Here is an 18,359-nt window from a genome sequence, read left to right as displayed (position 1 = left end):
AAAACCAAGTACATTAACCACTTGGCCACCACCCCTTACCTTTGTTGTTTGGCATGCTTTTGTATTTTGGGTCAAGGGTGAACGGCGCCAAAACAGAACGGTGATAGGACTAATATTTTTGGAGAAACTATGGATATTACTGAACATTGCTAATGACATTTGGAACTAACAGAGCATTCCAGCAGGGGGCGGTAAATCATCTTTATATTAAAAGTGCAAGTGTGTGCATGATTTTATTTAGTAAGTTCAATGTAAGTACATAATATAATTGTAAATATGTTAAAAAATACATGGATGACACAAGAACGTGAATACACTTATTTCTATTGTGGTCCACTTAAAAATCAAATGACAAAAATAGAAATAATAATAATAATAATAATAACAACAATAATAATAGCAACAGTAGTGTGTATATGATAACAAGAACCTAAACAATTTAGAAATAAATTAAGACGGCAAATTAACATTAAAAAAATTACATAATTAACTGGAAATAATAGCGCTGAGTTCCTCTCCTAAAAAATCTTGAGGTCGAAGGTTCTAAGAACATTCTGGACTCACATGCCATTCCAACTCATTATAGAAACATTGCTTAATTTATTACCACCCTTGAAAAATGTCATCTGCCGATTAGAAACACTACGCAATCTAGAGCTTGTGGAAACCCACGGGGAACACGTTAGTTTTATATTAATATCATATTTTAACTTAAAAGTATCAGTCAAACTTTTTAAAAATGACCCCAAAATCTAATAGCTAGTAATAGACTATTGTTTTATACTGTTGGAGTGATAAGCAGACATATTGTTTTTGAATATTTGAGGAGTTAGGTGGTCCACTGGACTAGGGTGTCCATATAGGGTCTGTCTGTCTGTCTGTCTGTCTGTCTGTCTGTCTGTCTGTCTATCTATCTATCTATCTATCTATCTATCTATCTATCTATCTATCTATCTATCTATCTATCTATCTATCTTAGCTGTCTAGCTAGCTAGCTATCTCTGCATATGGCGTATGAACATCTGCAACTAGCACTTGATTAAACATGTCTCACTTGTACTATCTCTTCTATATAAATGCTATAATATACAACAGTGCATTATTCTGTGTGTGCAGTGTATACATCACCCTACTGCTGCCTTTCATTTTATAAATTATTACCCTTGATTTATGTTATGTTTCAGTGTGACTAAGACGGTCTCTTATGTGTTAGTCAGAGAGACAAGAAACACTGAGGTCTTCAAAAGGGGTGATATTAGTAACTAGGGCTGCAACAAACGATTATTTGGATCATCGATGAATCTGATGGGGTTTCGACACGATCAATCGATTAATCGGATTAGCGGGGAATTTTTTAAAAATGTGCCAGGGAAACAGTTTTTCTCTCCTTCCATCACTTTATTTAACAACAGAACATTATTTGAAAACTTAAAATGCTTGAAAATCAACAAATTGTCAAATGTCCCTTGGCTGTTGAAATATAAACTAATAAAGAATAAAACAGTTTATAATAAAGAACCAAAATAATTATTTCAAATGGCATTTCTTTATCAAAGTGCTGAGTTGCCATAAAACAACATTGAAACATATAAATGTTATAAAATATATGGTGAAAAAAGAGGTATTTTATTGCTGCAAATGAGTAATTAGCATAACCAATTAACCATAAAACCTAAATTAAGAACTGTAGCCTGACTCATTATATGTGCAACATTCTCTGTATAACTTGTAAACTATGTGGTCATTTCACAATGACACACGTGACTCATCCCACATATTCTCATTCTCTCTCTCTCTCCTCTTTCTCTGTGAGGGAACAAGAGTCTCTTCACTCACACCGTATTTGAGCAAACTTTGGAAACATGAAGGCTTTCAACAGTAAAACAGAGCCTATAAATGAATTTCTGGAGCTATACAAGCAGAATGAGCTCGTTTTATGTGAAGACTTTGACGGCGTTTTTTCCGCTGCAGCGCTGCTCGGCTCTCTCTCTGCGGGGGAGGGGGGAGTGGCCAGTGCAGCACAAACAGCCTGGCTGGATTTTAGAAAAACTACCTAATAGCAGGGCAGAGTGTGACGGCACTGTCAGAACACTGTGGCGTGGCGCCGTTGTTCCATTGTCTCGGGAGAACCCTGTGATAACATGTTTTCCGATTGTCCGCTGCGTGGAGAATGGCAGGAAAAAACGAAGACGCTTTCTTGCAAGGTGCGAGAAGAATTTGAATGTTTTAAACCAAAAAAAAAAAAAAGCCACTTGTCCGGTCTGACAACGATTTAGAGCTATTACTTATTCGATCACATTTTACACTTGTCCTGGACAATCGGACAAGCGTTAATGTCGATGGTAGGACTTTGACACCATTAATAAAAAACTGTCGGTGCTGTTACTGTTCTTTCTTTTTCTTTTTCTCTCACTCTCTGCCCCTCACCTCACTGCTCTGGGAGACGCGCAGAGAGCCTGAGCCTGACTAGATCCAACCGTCAGGCTTCATATCACTGCCTGACTTGTCATACTGAGATGTTACGACTGCTTACACAAAAATAAACAAACATTTGTTAACTTGCCCAGACACTGAGCTCTCCCCTTCCTCGTTGATGACTCCGATATGCTTTCGTTTGAGATGCTGCATCATTACTGTCGTACTCGGTGCCATGCGAGGTCCGACTTGCAAATGTTGCAGTTAACAAACGTCTTTGCGTTGTTTAACGTAAAGTGCTCCCACACTTTTGAAGTCTTGACTTTCTTCTGTTTACTTGCTTCTGCCATATTCTAAGTGTGTAGTTCTTCTTTGAAACAGCGTCTGATCTGCTCTGTGCACTGGTTGCTACTGGCATCAGAAGCGGCCAGCAGCTTCTGACGTCATACTCGCTTGACACAAAGCATCGATGACGCAATGTGTTGCCAATGTCTGTTGTCATTGAATTTTATCGATTTTATCGATCCGTTGTTGCAGCCCTATTAGTCACCCACTCAGTCAAATAGCACACTGTAAATCAATGGGGTCTTAAAATCACATTTGTGTGGTGCAATATGTTAAAAAAAAAAAACTGTATTCAACAACAGCAAAAACAAATAAACATTTTTGGGTCTCTAAAAAAACTAAATAAACAAAAGACATGTTGAGGCTTGTCTCTTCAAAAGATAAGAGCAACTACTCACCATGCGTATTTGCTTTATATGAAATCCTAAAATATATTTAACTGTGAAGGTTATATAAACATTTCCTATTGCATAATATGACCTTCTTTTTGAGATAAATACATGCACTGCTCATTTCAATATGCACTATGGACACTGTTAGTGGTTAGATGTGTCTGATCCATCCATTTTCTACCGCTTTATCCGGAGTCGGGTCGCGGGGGCAGCAGCTCAAGCAAAGCCGCCCAGACCTCCCTATCCACACACACCTCCCCCAGCTCCTCCGGGGAAACCCCAAGGCATTCCCAAGCCAGCCAAGAGACGTAGTCCCTCCAGCGTGTCCTGGGTCTTCCCCCGGGCCTCATCCCGATGGGACGTGCCCGGAACACCTCTCCAGCGAGGCGTCCAGGGGGCATCCGGAAAAAATGCCCGAACCACCTCAACTGGCTCCTTTCGATGTGGAGGAGCAGTGGCTTGACTCCGAGCTCCTCCCGAGTGACTGAGTTCCTCACCCTATGTCTAAAGCCCCGTTTACACATAGATGGTAAGAGCTCCCGGAAGCGTCTCAGAAGAGTTTTTGGCCGTCGTAAGGATCACACGCTGTTGTTAACACCGGCACTAGGGGGCATGGCTTAGTTCCGGCTTTACCAGGAATCGTCGAAAAAATTATTCAACATGTCGAATAATTCCGGGAGCACTCCCGGAGAATTGGCGTGACGATGGAGACAACGCATACAACGGCGTTTGATACTTTTTAATCGCCGTTTCATCCTGCCCCTTCCTGTAGTGCCGCAGTTTACACCGCCGTAATTGGCAGCCAGCGTTGTATCCCTAATCAACGGTGTGTAAAACGGCGATAGAGCCCACATCGGCGTCCTCAAGGGCGTTTTAACCGGTGACAGAGGCAGTCAAAACGGTGGCGCTAGCGGACCGTACGCCGTTCTAAAAGCCACCTCCCGGTTAACGGCGTTCCAAACGGCCAATAGGCGGCGGCCAATATAAAAACGCTAGCGCTCTGCATGGAGGCCTCTCACTCACGACCAGCTCCAGATATTTTTGCAGAGAAGCTCCAGTATGCCTCCTAAAAGAAAATTGGCAGCGGCAAGGACTTACCAAGAGGTCTGGTTCTGAAGCAGAGGGTAGCCCTGTGGTGGAGACGGAGCAACACGTTGAGGAGGGTAAAAGGAAGGAGAATAAAAGGTTGAGGATGATCTCCCTCCCCCTGCAGTGACAGAGGCATGTATTCCTGCTGCTTCGGCCTATTATACTCTGGGGGCAGTGCCTATATGCAAAAGTTCCTAGAATAACGCAGGATTTGTCTGGATAAATCCAGCGGTACACAGGGCATTATCGGCGGCAGCAGAACACCGCCGTTCTCACGCGTGTCTTAACCTGCGATTGTAAAGGATAGAACTGGGTATTAACCCCCATTGCCTGACGTGTGCCGGATGCTACGGCGTCAAAATGCTGCTTTATTCGACGGATTTAGCGGCGTTTTATCCGCGGATTTACGGATAGTACGGCGGCCAAAACGCCGGCAAAATGCTCTGCCCCTTTCCACCGCGAAAACAGCCGGAATTACCAGAACTTCGGTCTACGTACTACCCGCCGACAAAACCATCTATGTGTAAACTAGACTTAAAGGACTGCCCAGCCACCCTGCGGAGGAAACTCATCTCGGCCGCTTGTACTCGCGATCTTGTTCTTTCGGTCATGAACCAAATCTCATGACCATAGGTGAGGATCGGAACGTAGATTGATCGGTAAATCAAGAGCTTTGCCCCCCTACTCAGCTCTCTCTTCACCACGACGGTCCGATACAGCAACCGCATCACTGCAGATGCTGCACCAATCCGTCTATCGATCTCACGCTCCATCCGTCCCTCACTCGTGAACAAGATCCCGAGATACTTAAACTCCTCCACTTGAGGCAAGGACACTCCACCAACCTGTAGAGGGCAAAGCACCTTTTTCCGGTCGAGAACCATGGCCTCTGATTTGGAGGTGCTGACTCTCATCCCGGTGAGATGTGTGTGATGTTTGTCAAATTAATGTATCATTTGGAAATCCATATCACTGTTAAAAGGACACTGAGCTTTACAAGTCAACCTTAGAAATGTGCACAGGAGCAGTGCAGTGCTGCATTTATTGCTTTAAGGAACTACTTTGAGCCCTGCAAAACAAACAATGGTAAATGCCATAAGAAGACTTTTCACATGCAATTGTGAATTTACTGTCAGGCAGGACAGTTTGCAGCAAGTGGTTAATGAATTGCATTTTATGAAGGAATCTTTATGATGTCATACATGGTTGTGTACATTTCCACAATATGATCTGACCAGTGATCACACATCCCAAAGATTTGCTTCCCGAACAGTCCCACGCAGGAGCACAGAGCAAATACTGCAGCATCTACATCTCTGGAGATAAAATATGCTTACACTGATATGTATCCTAAACTGAAATGCAGCATGCTGTGGCTCAAAGGGAAATTTTGTGAAAGTGTTTCTTTTTTTTTCCATATTGTGCAGGATAACAAAATTGTAACTGAGATCTGAGCACTGGTATTTATGTATTTAATTGACAAGTGCAGACACAGATCTGATCTAGCCTGTGTAAATAAGATGTCCAAATTGAGATTTCAGAAACTGTATGAAAAGCTTGACTTCTTAAGTGATTAGAAAACATTGTGCAACATGTGTGTTTTTGCATGCAGTGTGCTACCTCAATTGCTGCAACCCATTTTGAGCTCAAACAATCACATTTTACATATGTTAAGAATACTGATCGCTTCCCTACAGAGAAATACTTGTGTCTAGATTTATTTGGAACATTATGGAAGCTGAATTAGCATTCTTCCCAGCCTAGGGGCAGGGCAAAGGTACTCAATTATCTGATCGCCTCTGGATTGGATGTGATATATACCAGTCATAGAAACACTCAATACAAGCGTTGTAAGTCATTTCTAAAGCTTTGGTCTTCAGTGGTATACGTTTTCTGAATTGTGTTGTGTATCAGAACACAGTGGAGGTGTGATGGAGGGGTATATTTCATACTGGGCTTCAGAGGTGACCTACCAGGATTGTGGTGACGATGAGAGAGCGGTTAGCCAGGGAATCAGTGATGTTCACTCCTCTACGCTTTGGCACCTCAGTGATGTTAAGACCTCCAGAAGAACTCCATTTCCCCACCTATGGACGATAAAAAGTCCTCAGCTAGGTGTTGTGTTTCTGTTGATGCACTATGACCCCCGCACAGCCACTTGCCAACCGGTTTGGTTTATTAGAGTTAGGTTTAATGCATCTCTGCAAGCACTAGGTGTTAGCTGAGTCACCTTGACATCACCAGGATAAAGTGTTTTGGAAAATAAGATATAGTAAGGTGTACAGTGTTAGGTTCTTTTATATGGTGAGTGATCTCAAAAAGAATTGGACAGGAAACGGACTTCAAAGTCTAGATGTTGCACTGAAAAAGTTCTCACATTGATACAGAGAGTCATCTGCAGCACTGGGATCTTTGACCAGATTCACATGCTACATCTGGAACAAAAAGCCCAGATTTCCTTTCTACGCTAACTTTTGTTGCTCCAGCCGGCCCCATGTGGGCGGTCCTTAGCCTGACGTGAATCAGTGGCTATGTGACTGGCTGAAAAGTGATGTCAGTGGTTCTAGTGTTCACATTGCGTTCAAGCCTGGTATGTAAAAATCTTACTGTTTGTGTATGTCGATGCCAAACAGTAAATCAGTGTTCCATCGTGCTGTCCGAAAGATGTGAATACTTTGGCTTTATCAATTAGACAGCTATAAAAAAATCTGATTTTTTTCTTTTTTTATCAATTAGATAGCGATGAAAAGATCAGATAGTTGTTTTTTTTAAATCAAATATAAGGACATTTTGTACATCAGTCATTTTGAAAAGCAGTTAGGTAGAGATCAGATAGATACAAGGACATTTTGAATGTGTGTCAGCCATTTTGTGATATGCATCATGGAACACTGTGACAACAGCATAAGAAATTGAGCACAGCAGGCAAATAAAAGAACCTGATTAAACATCTGATGATTTAAGATGAAACATCAGGCATGCTTTTGCAAATAATACCTATATTCAGGATTTGGGCTTTCAGAATCTCACATCTCTGTCAAGGCCCTTTTTATCTGTCCTTAATTCTGGCTAAGTGCTCATGGGGGGCTGTTCACCAAAAAACATAGTCTATTTCACAGTATAAATTACACAGTTTTATAGAAAAACTAGTGAAATCCCCTTGGATAAATCCACTCCACTTGAGCTGAAATTCCCCAAAGTAAAAATACTTAAAATATACTGAACAACAAAAGGAATGCAAGCATGTTTTAATATTATTTTATGAGCAAAATTTCTATCAGGGGGCAGCACGGTGGATTAGTGGTTAGCACGGTTGCCTCACAGCAAGAAGGTCGTGGGTTCAATTCCCGTGGCCTTTCTGTGTGGAATTTGCATGTTCTCCCCGTGTTTGCGTGGGTTTCCTCCAGGTGCTCTGGTTTCCTCCCACAGCCGAAGACATGCGGGTTAGGTGGATTGGAATCTTTAAATTGTCAGTAGGTGTGTGTGTGGGTGTGTCTGTGTTTGTTTGTCTGTTTTTGGCCCTGCGACAGACTGGCGTCCTGTCCTGGGTGTACCCCGCCTCGCGCTCTATGGCTGCTGGCATAGGCTCCAGCCCCCTGCAAACCCTTAAATGGACTAAGCGGTAGAAGATGAATGAATGAATGAATGAATTTCTATCAGGATTTGTAGAGGATGTCACATACAAATATAAATTAAGGTGTGTTGGAGTTGATTGAGTCAATATACATAAATGTAACATTATGGATCAGATTGCAGTCACCATGTGCTGCAATTAATGCAATTAATCTTCTGTGCACGGAACCCACTAAATTGTGAATTTCCTGTTGAGAAAAGGTGTGCCACTCCTCCTTCAAGGCATTCTGGAATTGAACAACAGTGTTTGGTATCAGGATATGAACGCAAACACGAGAATTCAGAGTATCCCACAAGTGTCCTATGGGTCTGTCGCATGTCCTCCCTGTATCACGGAATCTTCTTCGGCCACCATCCACCATACCAACAGCGTATTCATGAAGAGCCTCAGTGATGCATGGAAAAAATGCAACAAATTTCAAATTTGACCAATCATACCGCAACAAATTCATCACTCCTAAATGTTACCAACAGTGAACCATTGCTCAAAACTTGCCACACCTCTGTAATTGTATCCAGGTGCTCGCCAACGTCAGTGGCCATATTTGTGTGTAAACTCATGTTCTGTGACTTAAAACTCACTATTTCTAATCTACATCTCTGTAGACTCAAAATAACAATTTCTCTCTTCCCTACTGCTGGTAGAAAAACCTGAATATATTTGTTGTTAAATTAAATTAGTGAATTAGTAAATTAAATTTGTGACAAATCTGAAATCTCCCAAATTGCAACAGCTAACATTTTAGTGGGTTATTTTCATTATGCCATTTATGAAATATAATGCAATGCTAAAATACCTTTGGCTGTATAAGAATTGTGTTCTTTATAATTTGCAGTTGTTTAATTAATTATTAAGATCCTATTATCTTAAGATCCTATTATCTTATGTACAATTTGTACATATTCAAGTCAAATCATCATTTGTTCATGATGTGCAAATCAAGGAATATTTGTAGATCACCCTCTGTGCATTTGGAGTTATTAATGAGACAACTATAACTCCATAGGAAGTGCAAGCACAAAATATCCTGTAAATGACTCCAGGGGTGTTATCAGGTTACAAAAACAGCATTTTCAGTTTTAGAAGTGTTTATTTTTCACTAACTTTTACATAATATACCAGAAACGAAGCTGTTAGCAAGTAGCTACACCAGGAAGTGAAGTCACCATGCTAACCTCTGTGAAATGTCTTGTAAATAAGTTCAGAGGTGTTATTAGTTTCCATAAACAGTGTTTTAAGTTTTCGAGTGTTTAATTCTCGCTAACTTTTATGTAATATATGAGAAACATCTATATAAACAAACAAAACAAAGCAGTTTTGAAGAGACCAGCGACTGACATCACAATGCAGGTCTGCTCTGATTGGCTGTCACCCGCATCACTCAAAAACAAAAGAACAGAATAGAATAGAACCTATAGAACAGTGATGCGGTGCGCTAAGGCAATTACATGCACTCACACTCAGTGTTTTTTTTTTTGATTGCTTGCACAATGTCCCATGACGTTCACATAATTAATGCACGACAGAGATTTTTAACATTTAAAAATTTTCTTTGCGCACTTGCACGAAGCTGTGCACAGTTTACAATGGTTTACAATGAGTTTAAAATGAGTTTGCTCTCCTGCACGGCCAACCCAGTCTCACTTTTTTGTTGTTGTTGTTGTTGTTGTTCTCCTGTCATGAAATGAGCCAAATTTTCGTGACAGGGCTTTTTTTAAACTCACTATGACTATCCCTACTCATACCCCCAACCCTAAACCTGAAACATAACCTAACCCTACTCCTTACCCCAACCCTAACCATAACCACCCGACCCCCCCGCTTCACATTTAATTTTGTGCAGCCATCACGGAATGTATTAGAATGAATTTGTGCTGTTGTGATGAAAATGAGGCACTTTTCTTGATAATATCATCAACCAATAGATTAATGTATATTTTGTGCTGCTGAATCACGACATGCCGTGAGACTGGGTTGTGCATGGCAGATTGTATATCAAGTGTCAAGGCACCTTAAGGCACATCTGTGCAATAATCATGCTGTCTAATCAGCATCTTGATACACCACACCTGTGAGGTGGGATGGATTGTCTCAGCAAAGGAGAAAAATCATACATTGTGATATCTGGATTTTTTTTTTTTTTTTAGATTATGTCTCTCAACAGTGGACATGCACTAAGATAAAAATTTCAGACCCTCCATGATTTCTAAGTGGGAGAACTTGCAAAATTGCACGCTACGCTAACTTGTTTGCTCTAGCCGCCCCATGTGGGCGGGTCCTTAGCCTGTCGTGAATCAGTGGCTATGTGATTGGCTGCAAAAGTGATGTCAGTGATTGTAGTGCTCACGTTGCGTTCAAGGCCGGTATGTAAAAATCTTACTGTTTGTGTATGTCGATGCCAAACAGTAAATCAGAGTGTTCCATCATGGGTGTTCAAATACTTATTTTCCTCACTGTATATGAGTGTGTGTGTGTGTGTGTGTGTGCGTGTGTGCTTGTCTGTGCATGCTTGTCTGAGAAAAATACATTTTGTAAACCATTACATATAAAACAGAAACCTTCTTGAAATTAGCATCCCTGATCATATCCTTTGCATCATTAATATATGGCTGTTTACTGAAATATTGTAAGACTGCACAAAGGTTGTAGTTAATTTAAAATTAAGTACAGCTTAAGGTTTGGCAGCTGTGAAAGTAATTTGCATTGCAGTCTCACTAAGATAAACCCAGAGATTTGAATACATAAAAGGAGCTATACATATGAGGAGCCCTGAGGAAAGAAGCTCTGCATATTGTCGAGACACACTGTGGAACATATCATTAGCACAAATAGTCCTCTGGCTGTCGGTAACAATCGCTGTTTGCAAGTGCAGCGCTCCACCAAACCTCCTCCCCGTTGTTCCCCCATTTCCTCTATTACCTCAGACACAGCTTTTAATATTCACTGGGGTTTGTGCTTGAGGTGGAGCCATTTGAAGACGTACAACCCCGCAGAAAAATGCATGAAAAATGTCTGTTAATGTCCTCTATGCCTAATCCAGAGAGAAGCATATGCTCTAATTTGAAAAGCGCATTAGTTACAGCTTGTCATGCGAACGACCAAGACTCCAGGAGAAAAATTTTAAAATATCAACAAACCCTTTGTGCTTTGTGAAATATTTCTAATTGTAGCCCATTACATTTTGCTAAATTGCATTAAACATGATTAGCACTGAACTCGATGCGAGACTTATTTACTCATGCAACCACACAGATGGGAATGCTTATTTCACTTTCCTGAATGTGCCAAGCGTTCAGTGAAATTTGCACTCTGAGAACCCGGTCGTAATTCCAGGATGAGCTCAAACTTGGGCTAATATTCAATTAGGTGGGATTAGAGGAGAAAAGTCCACATTTTAGCAGGCTCAAACAGTCAAAGCCGATTCCACGGATATATACGTGGTACGCGAGCTGGATAAACGTTTAGGATTTGTCAGTGACACAATGATACTGTGTTAATATGGCGGTACATGCTTTTCCCAAATATATAATTGACCCCACATGGGATGAGTCTTGAGTGAAAGGAGAGCAGAATCAGTTCAAAGCAGCAACTCCATTCAGCAAAACAAGGGTTATGAGCAAAGGAGAAAAAACAAAAAGAGGCCCAGCTATTATATTGTCTTTCATCTTCAGGGAGTACTTGAGGAAGTCATAATGGGACTTATCCCTATTTGATGTATTCATAATGTATGAAAGCCTCTATCTGAGAAAAGCTGTTGCTGTCCAGGGGGTGCTTTTCATTCCAGAATAATAAATCAAGTTCTACATTACCAACATTTTTTTTTCTTCTTTTTTACAGCTCATTACCACCAAACAGCATTTTGGGCATCACCTCAAATTATCATTACGAGAGAGTACAATTAACACCCTAATGTGTACCCCAATCCAATTTACTTTATGATCCACTAACTTATGCTTATGTGGAAACAGACAATTTGCTTCCTTGTTAGGATGTAAATGATACTGCCAAATCCACATTATCTGTTCCACATCAACAGGAAAATCTGAAATGCATTTCTGAGATCAATAACCCATCCACTTTATTTCTCAGGGTGCTCCCATAGCAGACGTTCTACTTATTTCTACATGTGCGGCATGTGATGACATGCTTTTCACCTGGCCAATTTAAATGTGTTACCTTTTCGAGTCCATTCTCCTTCAGGCTGATGATGTCCAAGTCAAAGTCTGTGCGTAGCCCAGTGGTCTTGTTGAATGAGAGCCTCCCCGTCAAACCATCCCAGTGTGACTAAAACAGAACAATACATATGTTCAGACAAATTCTTATATATATATATATATATATATATATATATAGGGTGTCCCAAAAAATATGCAACACTCAGTTTGACCCTTAAATGCTACACAAACTTAATCACTTATGTTTCTTTTTTACTTGCAAAGACCCTGAAGTTTATGTTGATTCCAAGCAAGACTCAGGAAAATGATTGATGAATGAAAGATTAACCATACTACAACGAATAAAAATTATTGAGTTTTGGCACCAGACCAAGACTGTCAAACAGGTGCAGCGACTTTATGCTAGCCAGGCAAAATGCAGGGACAATATTGACATGGTATGAAAAACTTCAACCTTACAGCTTTCTATCCAGCCATAAATTTATTTCCTAGACATATGCTTTGATCATTTTTATTTTTTTTTGCTGATAAAATGTTGCATATTTTTTTGGGACACACACAGCTAATTCTATAGTGATTTATTTCAGATACATCTGCTGTGGAGTATTACATTCTCAACTCGGACATTGGAAATTTGTGATTTGATGGGTCATATATAGTAGGCAAGGTACATGAAAGACTTTGCAGTGGTTTGTTTACTAGCGTAAGCTCCACATAATTGCTATATCGTACCAAACATTGGGCTGTGCACCAAAAAAAAAAAAAAAAAAAGAAGAAAACTGTGAGGTCTGCACCACTGAATCTGGCTAATATTTTTTTTTACATCATTCATGTTCAGATAATTGTTTTTAACCCTCAAGTGATCAAGCTATTTTCACGACTGATGTGACTGAGTGGGGTCATTTATGACCCCTTTGACTTTATATTGAAATACATCTACATAAATAGTTGTTTTAGGGTTTTTCATAATTAGTATACTCCCTAATATACAAGTAGTTGTCATCATCTAATGTAGGAAGATATGGAATTTATTATTCAGTTAACCAAAAAGTAGGCAAAAAACATACACCGATTACCTTGTCTGTTATTTTATGTAAAATGCACATTATTATTTTGCATTCTACTTCCTTGCATTTTATTTCATTGCATCAAAAAATAAAAACAATACATCATAAAAAATAAGGTTTCATTGAGTACAATATGTATTACAATGTGGCAGGATAGTTATAGCATCATAATATGCTATAATGATTCTATATTAGGGTGGTCTGACATCTCAGATGTACAATTTTCACTGTCTGATGCTGACTCATCTCCATCAATGGAGCTATTTTCATCCTCACTCTGGGCATCAAGAGTCAGTTTCAATGCTTGTGCTGTTGTAAATCTTGCTATTCTATTCTAAGTCTATTGGCTATGCTTCCCTGCTAAACTGTAAATTATAATGATTAGAGTTGGCAAATTACAATACCACCTGAAGCTATAATGTTGAAAATCTCACAGATTTCCATGGGGTCATAAGTGACCCCACACAAGTTTGCATTATAGCTGCCACATGGATCGGACGATCCTTGCAAAATTCTATGAGCACATGCAGATTGACAAATTCATGGTAGGAAACCTTTTTCCCATTTGAAATGGAGGAATGGTGCACACACATATATGCCTGGAGTCGTAAATGACCCCACTCGGTCGCTTGAAGGTTAAAGTGATTACATAAAATGTATTGTAAAAACTTCACACAAAAAGTGTAGCTCCTCAAGTCCATCGTTTAAATTTTGTGTGATTTTTTAAAATTCTATACCTGCATAAGGAAATCTGACAGGAATGTATAATTATTTGTACCATACTGTAGCCTGAAACCATGATTTGTACTTGATCGTTAACAAGGTGTACACCATCATCTACCATACAACATAATGTATCCAGCTAGGATTTTGTTTGCAAATTTCTTGCCTCCTCTTAATGTTGCCATGGTGATGGGCCTGCTTAGAATTATTTTAACATTACCAACTACATGACTAAAAATGTAAATGTGTACAACTGCAAAATCAAGCTTAATTACATAAAAAAAAACACTCCAATAAGAAACATTTATTTAAAAAATAGCTTGTTTTAGTGAGACATGAGGAGGACGAAATATGTAATAAAGAAATGAGTACAAAAAACAGCATTCAAACAATGTGCACATCCACCTGTCACACTTCAGCACACCATCTTTCACCGATACACACACACACACACACACACACACACACACACGCGTACCACAAATAAAACACAAAGACTGCATTTCCTTTTTTAATTACATTTTACATCTGAACGCCTCCAACGCATTTTCCCTTAAGACTACAGAGTTAATTAACAGCCATCTCCTTTTGTTTGATTCCCCACGAGGGGGAAAACACATAACTGCCCCTATTATGATTCCCAGATACCCTCCACAGACACATATGAGGCAGAGGCGTACCCACACTAGTCTGAATATGAGACCTGTTCCTCGCACAATCTATGATTCAGCATCAATGGAGCTAACTCTTCTTCCCTGATTAGTCCTTGTTAATGTCAACTTCAGTTTAGTCTTGACGTTACTATCACATGCTCAGCCGTTCTTGTACTTTATTTATTCCCCGTATCAAATAAGACCTTTGCAATATTTAAAATTCACACTGTGAAAGCCCTACTGGCTATATCACCTGTCTGCCCCCACAGTTTGCCAGAAGCTCAAATCTTCAAGGAGAAATATGTGACACTCTCGTCTTTCAAACCTAATGCCTCATTCCATCTGGCCTGTCACCACAGAGGTGAGTGGTGTGTTCAAACACTTCTTTTTCCAGAGGGTGACATAAATACCTCACCCGCCCCACATCTGAAGGGTCAATCTGACCTTCAGAGCATGTCACAAGCCTGTTTTGAAGCAAACATAAATCAGGCTTGAGGAAGTGCTTCTGAATGAAAACATCAGCATGTGCATGGGTAATAAGGTGTTATTTTAGGGAGCCATGCTTGGTATGAGTGGATCACAAGTAAATCAGAAGCCAGTGTCCTGTATATCAACCATAGATGACATTTTGTGGGTGGCAGGGAAACCAATTTTGCCACCCATTAAACAGCCCTTTTGATATAAATTCTAACGACAGTGTCTGCTAGTGCCTCTGTTGGTAATTGTCCTGCATCTAGACTAAGTCCCAGGCATTCAAGGACTTCCTGGACTTGGCTGTCAGATAAGTATCTGCATTTAGTGGAAGTATGAAAGTTATAGAGACATTCATTTATCTCTGCAGTGACATTCATATCTCTGAGATCACAGCTTTTGAGATCAAAATATCCTCGCTAAGAACATATGGAGAAATAAGGCCACTTGTCAGGGTCCCTTCATACATAGTGCAAATACGTACAACTCAGGGTGACTCATGGCAATAGAGCCCGTATGAGCGCACCATGAAACATCGCACCGACGGGCAGGCGTGCACGATGTCGGTGTGATGGTGTCTTTCAAGCAGGAACACAGTGCGAGCTGCTGCAGCTGCTCACACTGAGTTCCATGGGATGAGGTCCACCACATCGTGCCGCTAATGTGGAGGAAAATAAAATCAAAACTAACCGTATAATTAGTGAATATCACATAACAGCTTGGGACTCCGATGAGGGCGGTCGCATCTCCTCCACTCTCCCTTATCTCTCTGCTTTTAACCTTCAAGTCCCTACTTCACCAGACAGTGAATTCCTCAAAACTATATTGGATTCTGGATTTATTTGACTACTACTGGATTAACCATGGAATTGATCAGCTGGTCTCTGAACGCTATTGACACCATTTTTTCTACAAGAAGGTCAGGACCGGGGGATCCTGCCTGCCCAGATGGAACGTATCCTGCGGGCTATGTCCTTGACTCCTGGAGTTCCTGGCGTGTGGCGTGCTTGGCGCCTTTCTCCGTTGAGGATGTTGAGGATTTATTCATTTTTGCTCTCATGGCAGCAGGGCTGATACTTTTTGGCTTATGTGCTGCCCTGATCTACCGGAAAATTGTCAAGACGGCGGCATCAAGAACCACGGGCCCTCGCTTGTCCATCATGATTAACGAGGTTGGCAAGGCAGTGCATTCTCAGACTGCGTTGACTCTTGAACTCAGACGCAAATTGGATGACACATTGTAGCTGATGCGTGCCTTGCAGTTGAAGCTGAAGGTTTCGGAGGCTGGTGAATATTCTTAATTCATAATTGGGATTTGGCTGTTCAAGTGGAACTGTTAAAAAAAGTGTTTTTCACTGCTCAGCTGCAACACTACAGGCTATCTAGCCTCAAGGTCAGTTGCCCACTGTTTACCTCCAGAGGAATTTATTCAGTGCTTGGTGAGATTATTCGGCTCCATTCTTATCTCAACCCACAAAGACAATAACTGACTTACACATGGACTGAAGCATGCTCCAGTTTCTCCTTTTACCTCGCTTCCTGTGCCTCCCCCCCCCCCCCCCCCCCCCCCCGTGGCAGGCCCCCTGTGACTTGACCGTTGCAGCGGCTACCAACATACGGACTGTTTCAAGTTTAGTGCACATAAACAATGTCAAATGTATATGTGTTGTCCTAATTCTAATGTGTGCCATTATTACAGTAAACAAGTAATAATTGTAGATTAATTGCCGTTTGTATGTGGAATGTGAGTACGGAAATCTTGTTGTTGTAATGACAATGACAATAAAAGCTATCTATCTATCTATGTATTGATATAAATGATAGATAAAAGGGGGTGTAATACAGAAGCCCACAGTTAAATATCCCTGGTTAAATGAAAAAAAAAAATGCCACAGGATTCAAACCTGCACACTCTGATTACCAGACAGAAACTTTACCACTGCACTACAATCACTGTCTTGTAATAGGAACGTGAAATGGCTAAAATCAACAAGCAGATAAACGTATTTCCTAAAAAAGAAAAAAAGTGCTGTGATAACTGGCCAAATGGCATTTCGTACAGCGTATTTCTGCTGAACCATTCATCATTCTGTCACTCAGCTGTGAGCGGTAGGAGGCGAGTCATCACGGATCTTTCCATGTAAGCTCACGAGGGGAGCTTTACAAACATGGAGTGAAAAGTCACAGATCCAACAAAACACAGTCAGAATCCAATCCGACAAAAATGGATTAGCAAAAATGTGATTTGAGTCACATTTAAAACTACCTACAACTAAGGGTTGAAAAAATGGGTTTCGCAAGACTTTTAACTATTCATACTTGTAGCATGTAATCAGATTCAAATAGAATTTGTACTGGCAGTCTGGACCAGGCCTTATACCCTTGGAAAGAAGCCTTCCTGACTTCATTAGCCATTACAATAATAGTGTGAAGTTAACTGCTGAGCTCACTGACTGGACTCGACCTACATGTATGGTGGCTCATAGCAGACAAATGGAAACAGTGTGTGTGTGTGTGGACTTCTCATCTACTTTATATTATTTTGTTGTTTGTTTTTCTATTTTATGTTTCTTCAGCTTTGTAAAACTTTTGTGAAACCTTGTAATTGTTAGAATGGCCTAAGCAGTGGGTTACCCCTTTGAGTCTGGTCTGCTTGAGGTTTCTTCCTCAATATCATCAGAGGGACTTTTTGCTTGCCACTGTCACCTGTGTGCTTGCTCTAGGGGTTTGGAAGGCTAGACCTACTTCTGTGAAATGCCTTGAGGCAGCTCGCTTATGATTTGGCACTGTATAAATGAAATAAATTGAACTGAAATGAAACAGTGATAATGCTTTCATTATGTTTTCTCGAATTGGAAAGAACTTTTTTTTTTCTGTGTTTTCAAACAGTGCTATCCACCAAACTGACATACACACATCTACAAGCCAATCAATCTCAAGTATGTGCAGATGCAGCCGACACACATGATGACCTCAAGACAAAAGTACGTCATGAAATGCTCTTTAGTCCAAATGCATTGTCCAAACATTGCAACATGAAACCAACCTAACAGGACCAACCATAGACAAACCTGAACCTTGGTTCAGAACTTGCTTCCAACTTTCATTTGTGAAAATGCTTTTAATCTGATGTTACTGCACATATAGCAACACTTTTTTTTTTACATTAAAGTAATTGGAGAGGTGACATCCTAGAGGTTAGAGAGATGGGTCTGTGACCAGGTTTGAGTCCCTATGAGACAGGAAGATGTAGAAGATGCCCCCGATGAAGGTACATGCTCACTGCACCTGGTGTGCAGTTGAATGCCACATCGGTTTGTGAGTCCATGTGTGAATGGATGACTGTGACGCATTATTGTATAGCACTTTGAGCAACTGCATCAGGTGGAAAATCA

The 18,359-nt window shown here is 40.5% G+C and overlaps 1 protein-coding gene across 1 annotated transcript in view; it reads right to left on the bottom strand.

The window, feature by feature from the left end:
- Window positions 1-18,359, bottom strand: part of LOC117513832 (glutamate receptor ionotropic, kainate 3) — a 466,610-nt gene that overhangs the window by 169,618 nt on the left and 278,633 nt on the right. The window contains 2 exon segments of the mRNA XM_034174062.1: window positions 6,215-6,328; window positions 12,052-12,159. Coding sequence (XP_034029953.1) covers window positions 6,215-6,328; window positions 12,052-12,159 — 222 coding nt within the window.

This window comes from Thalassophryne amazonica, chromosome 7, assembly GCF_902500255.1.
Source record: "Thalassophryne amazonica chromosome 7, fThaAma1.1, whole genome shotgun sequence".
In the NCBI taxonomy this organism is placed as follows: domain Eukaryota; kingdom Metazoa; phylum Chordata; class Actinopteri; order Batrachoidiformes; family Batrachoididae; genus Thalassophryne; species Thalassophryne amazonica.
The sequence above is the reverse complement of the archived record's forward strand: the minus strand, read 5'-3'. Positions and strand labels throughout refer to the sequence as shown.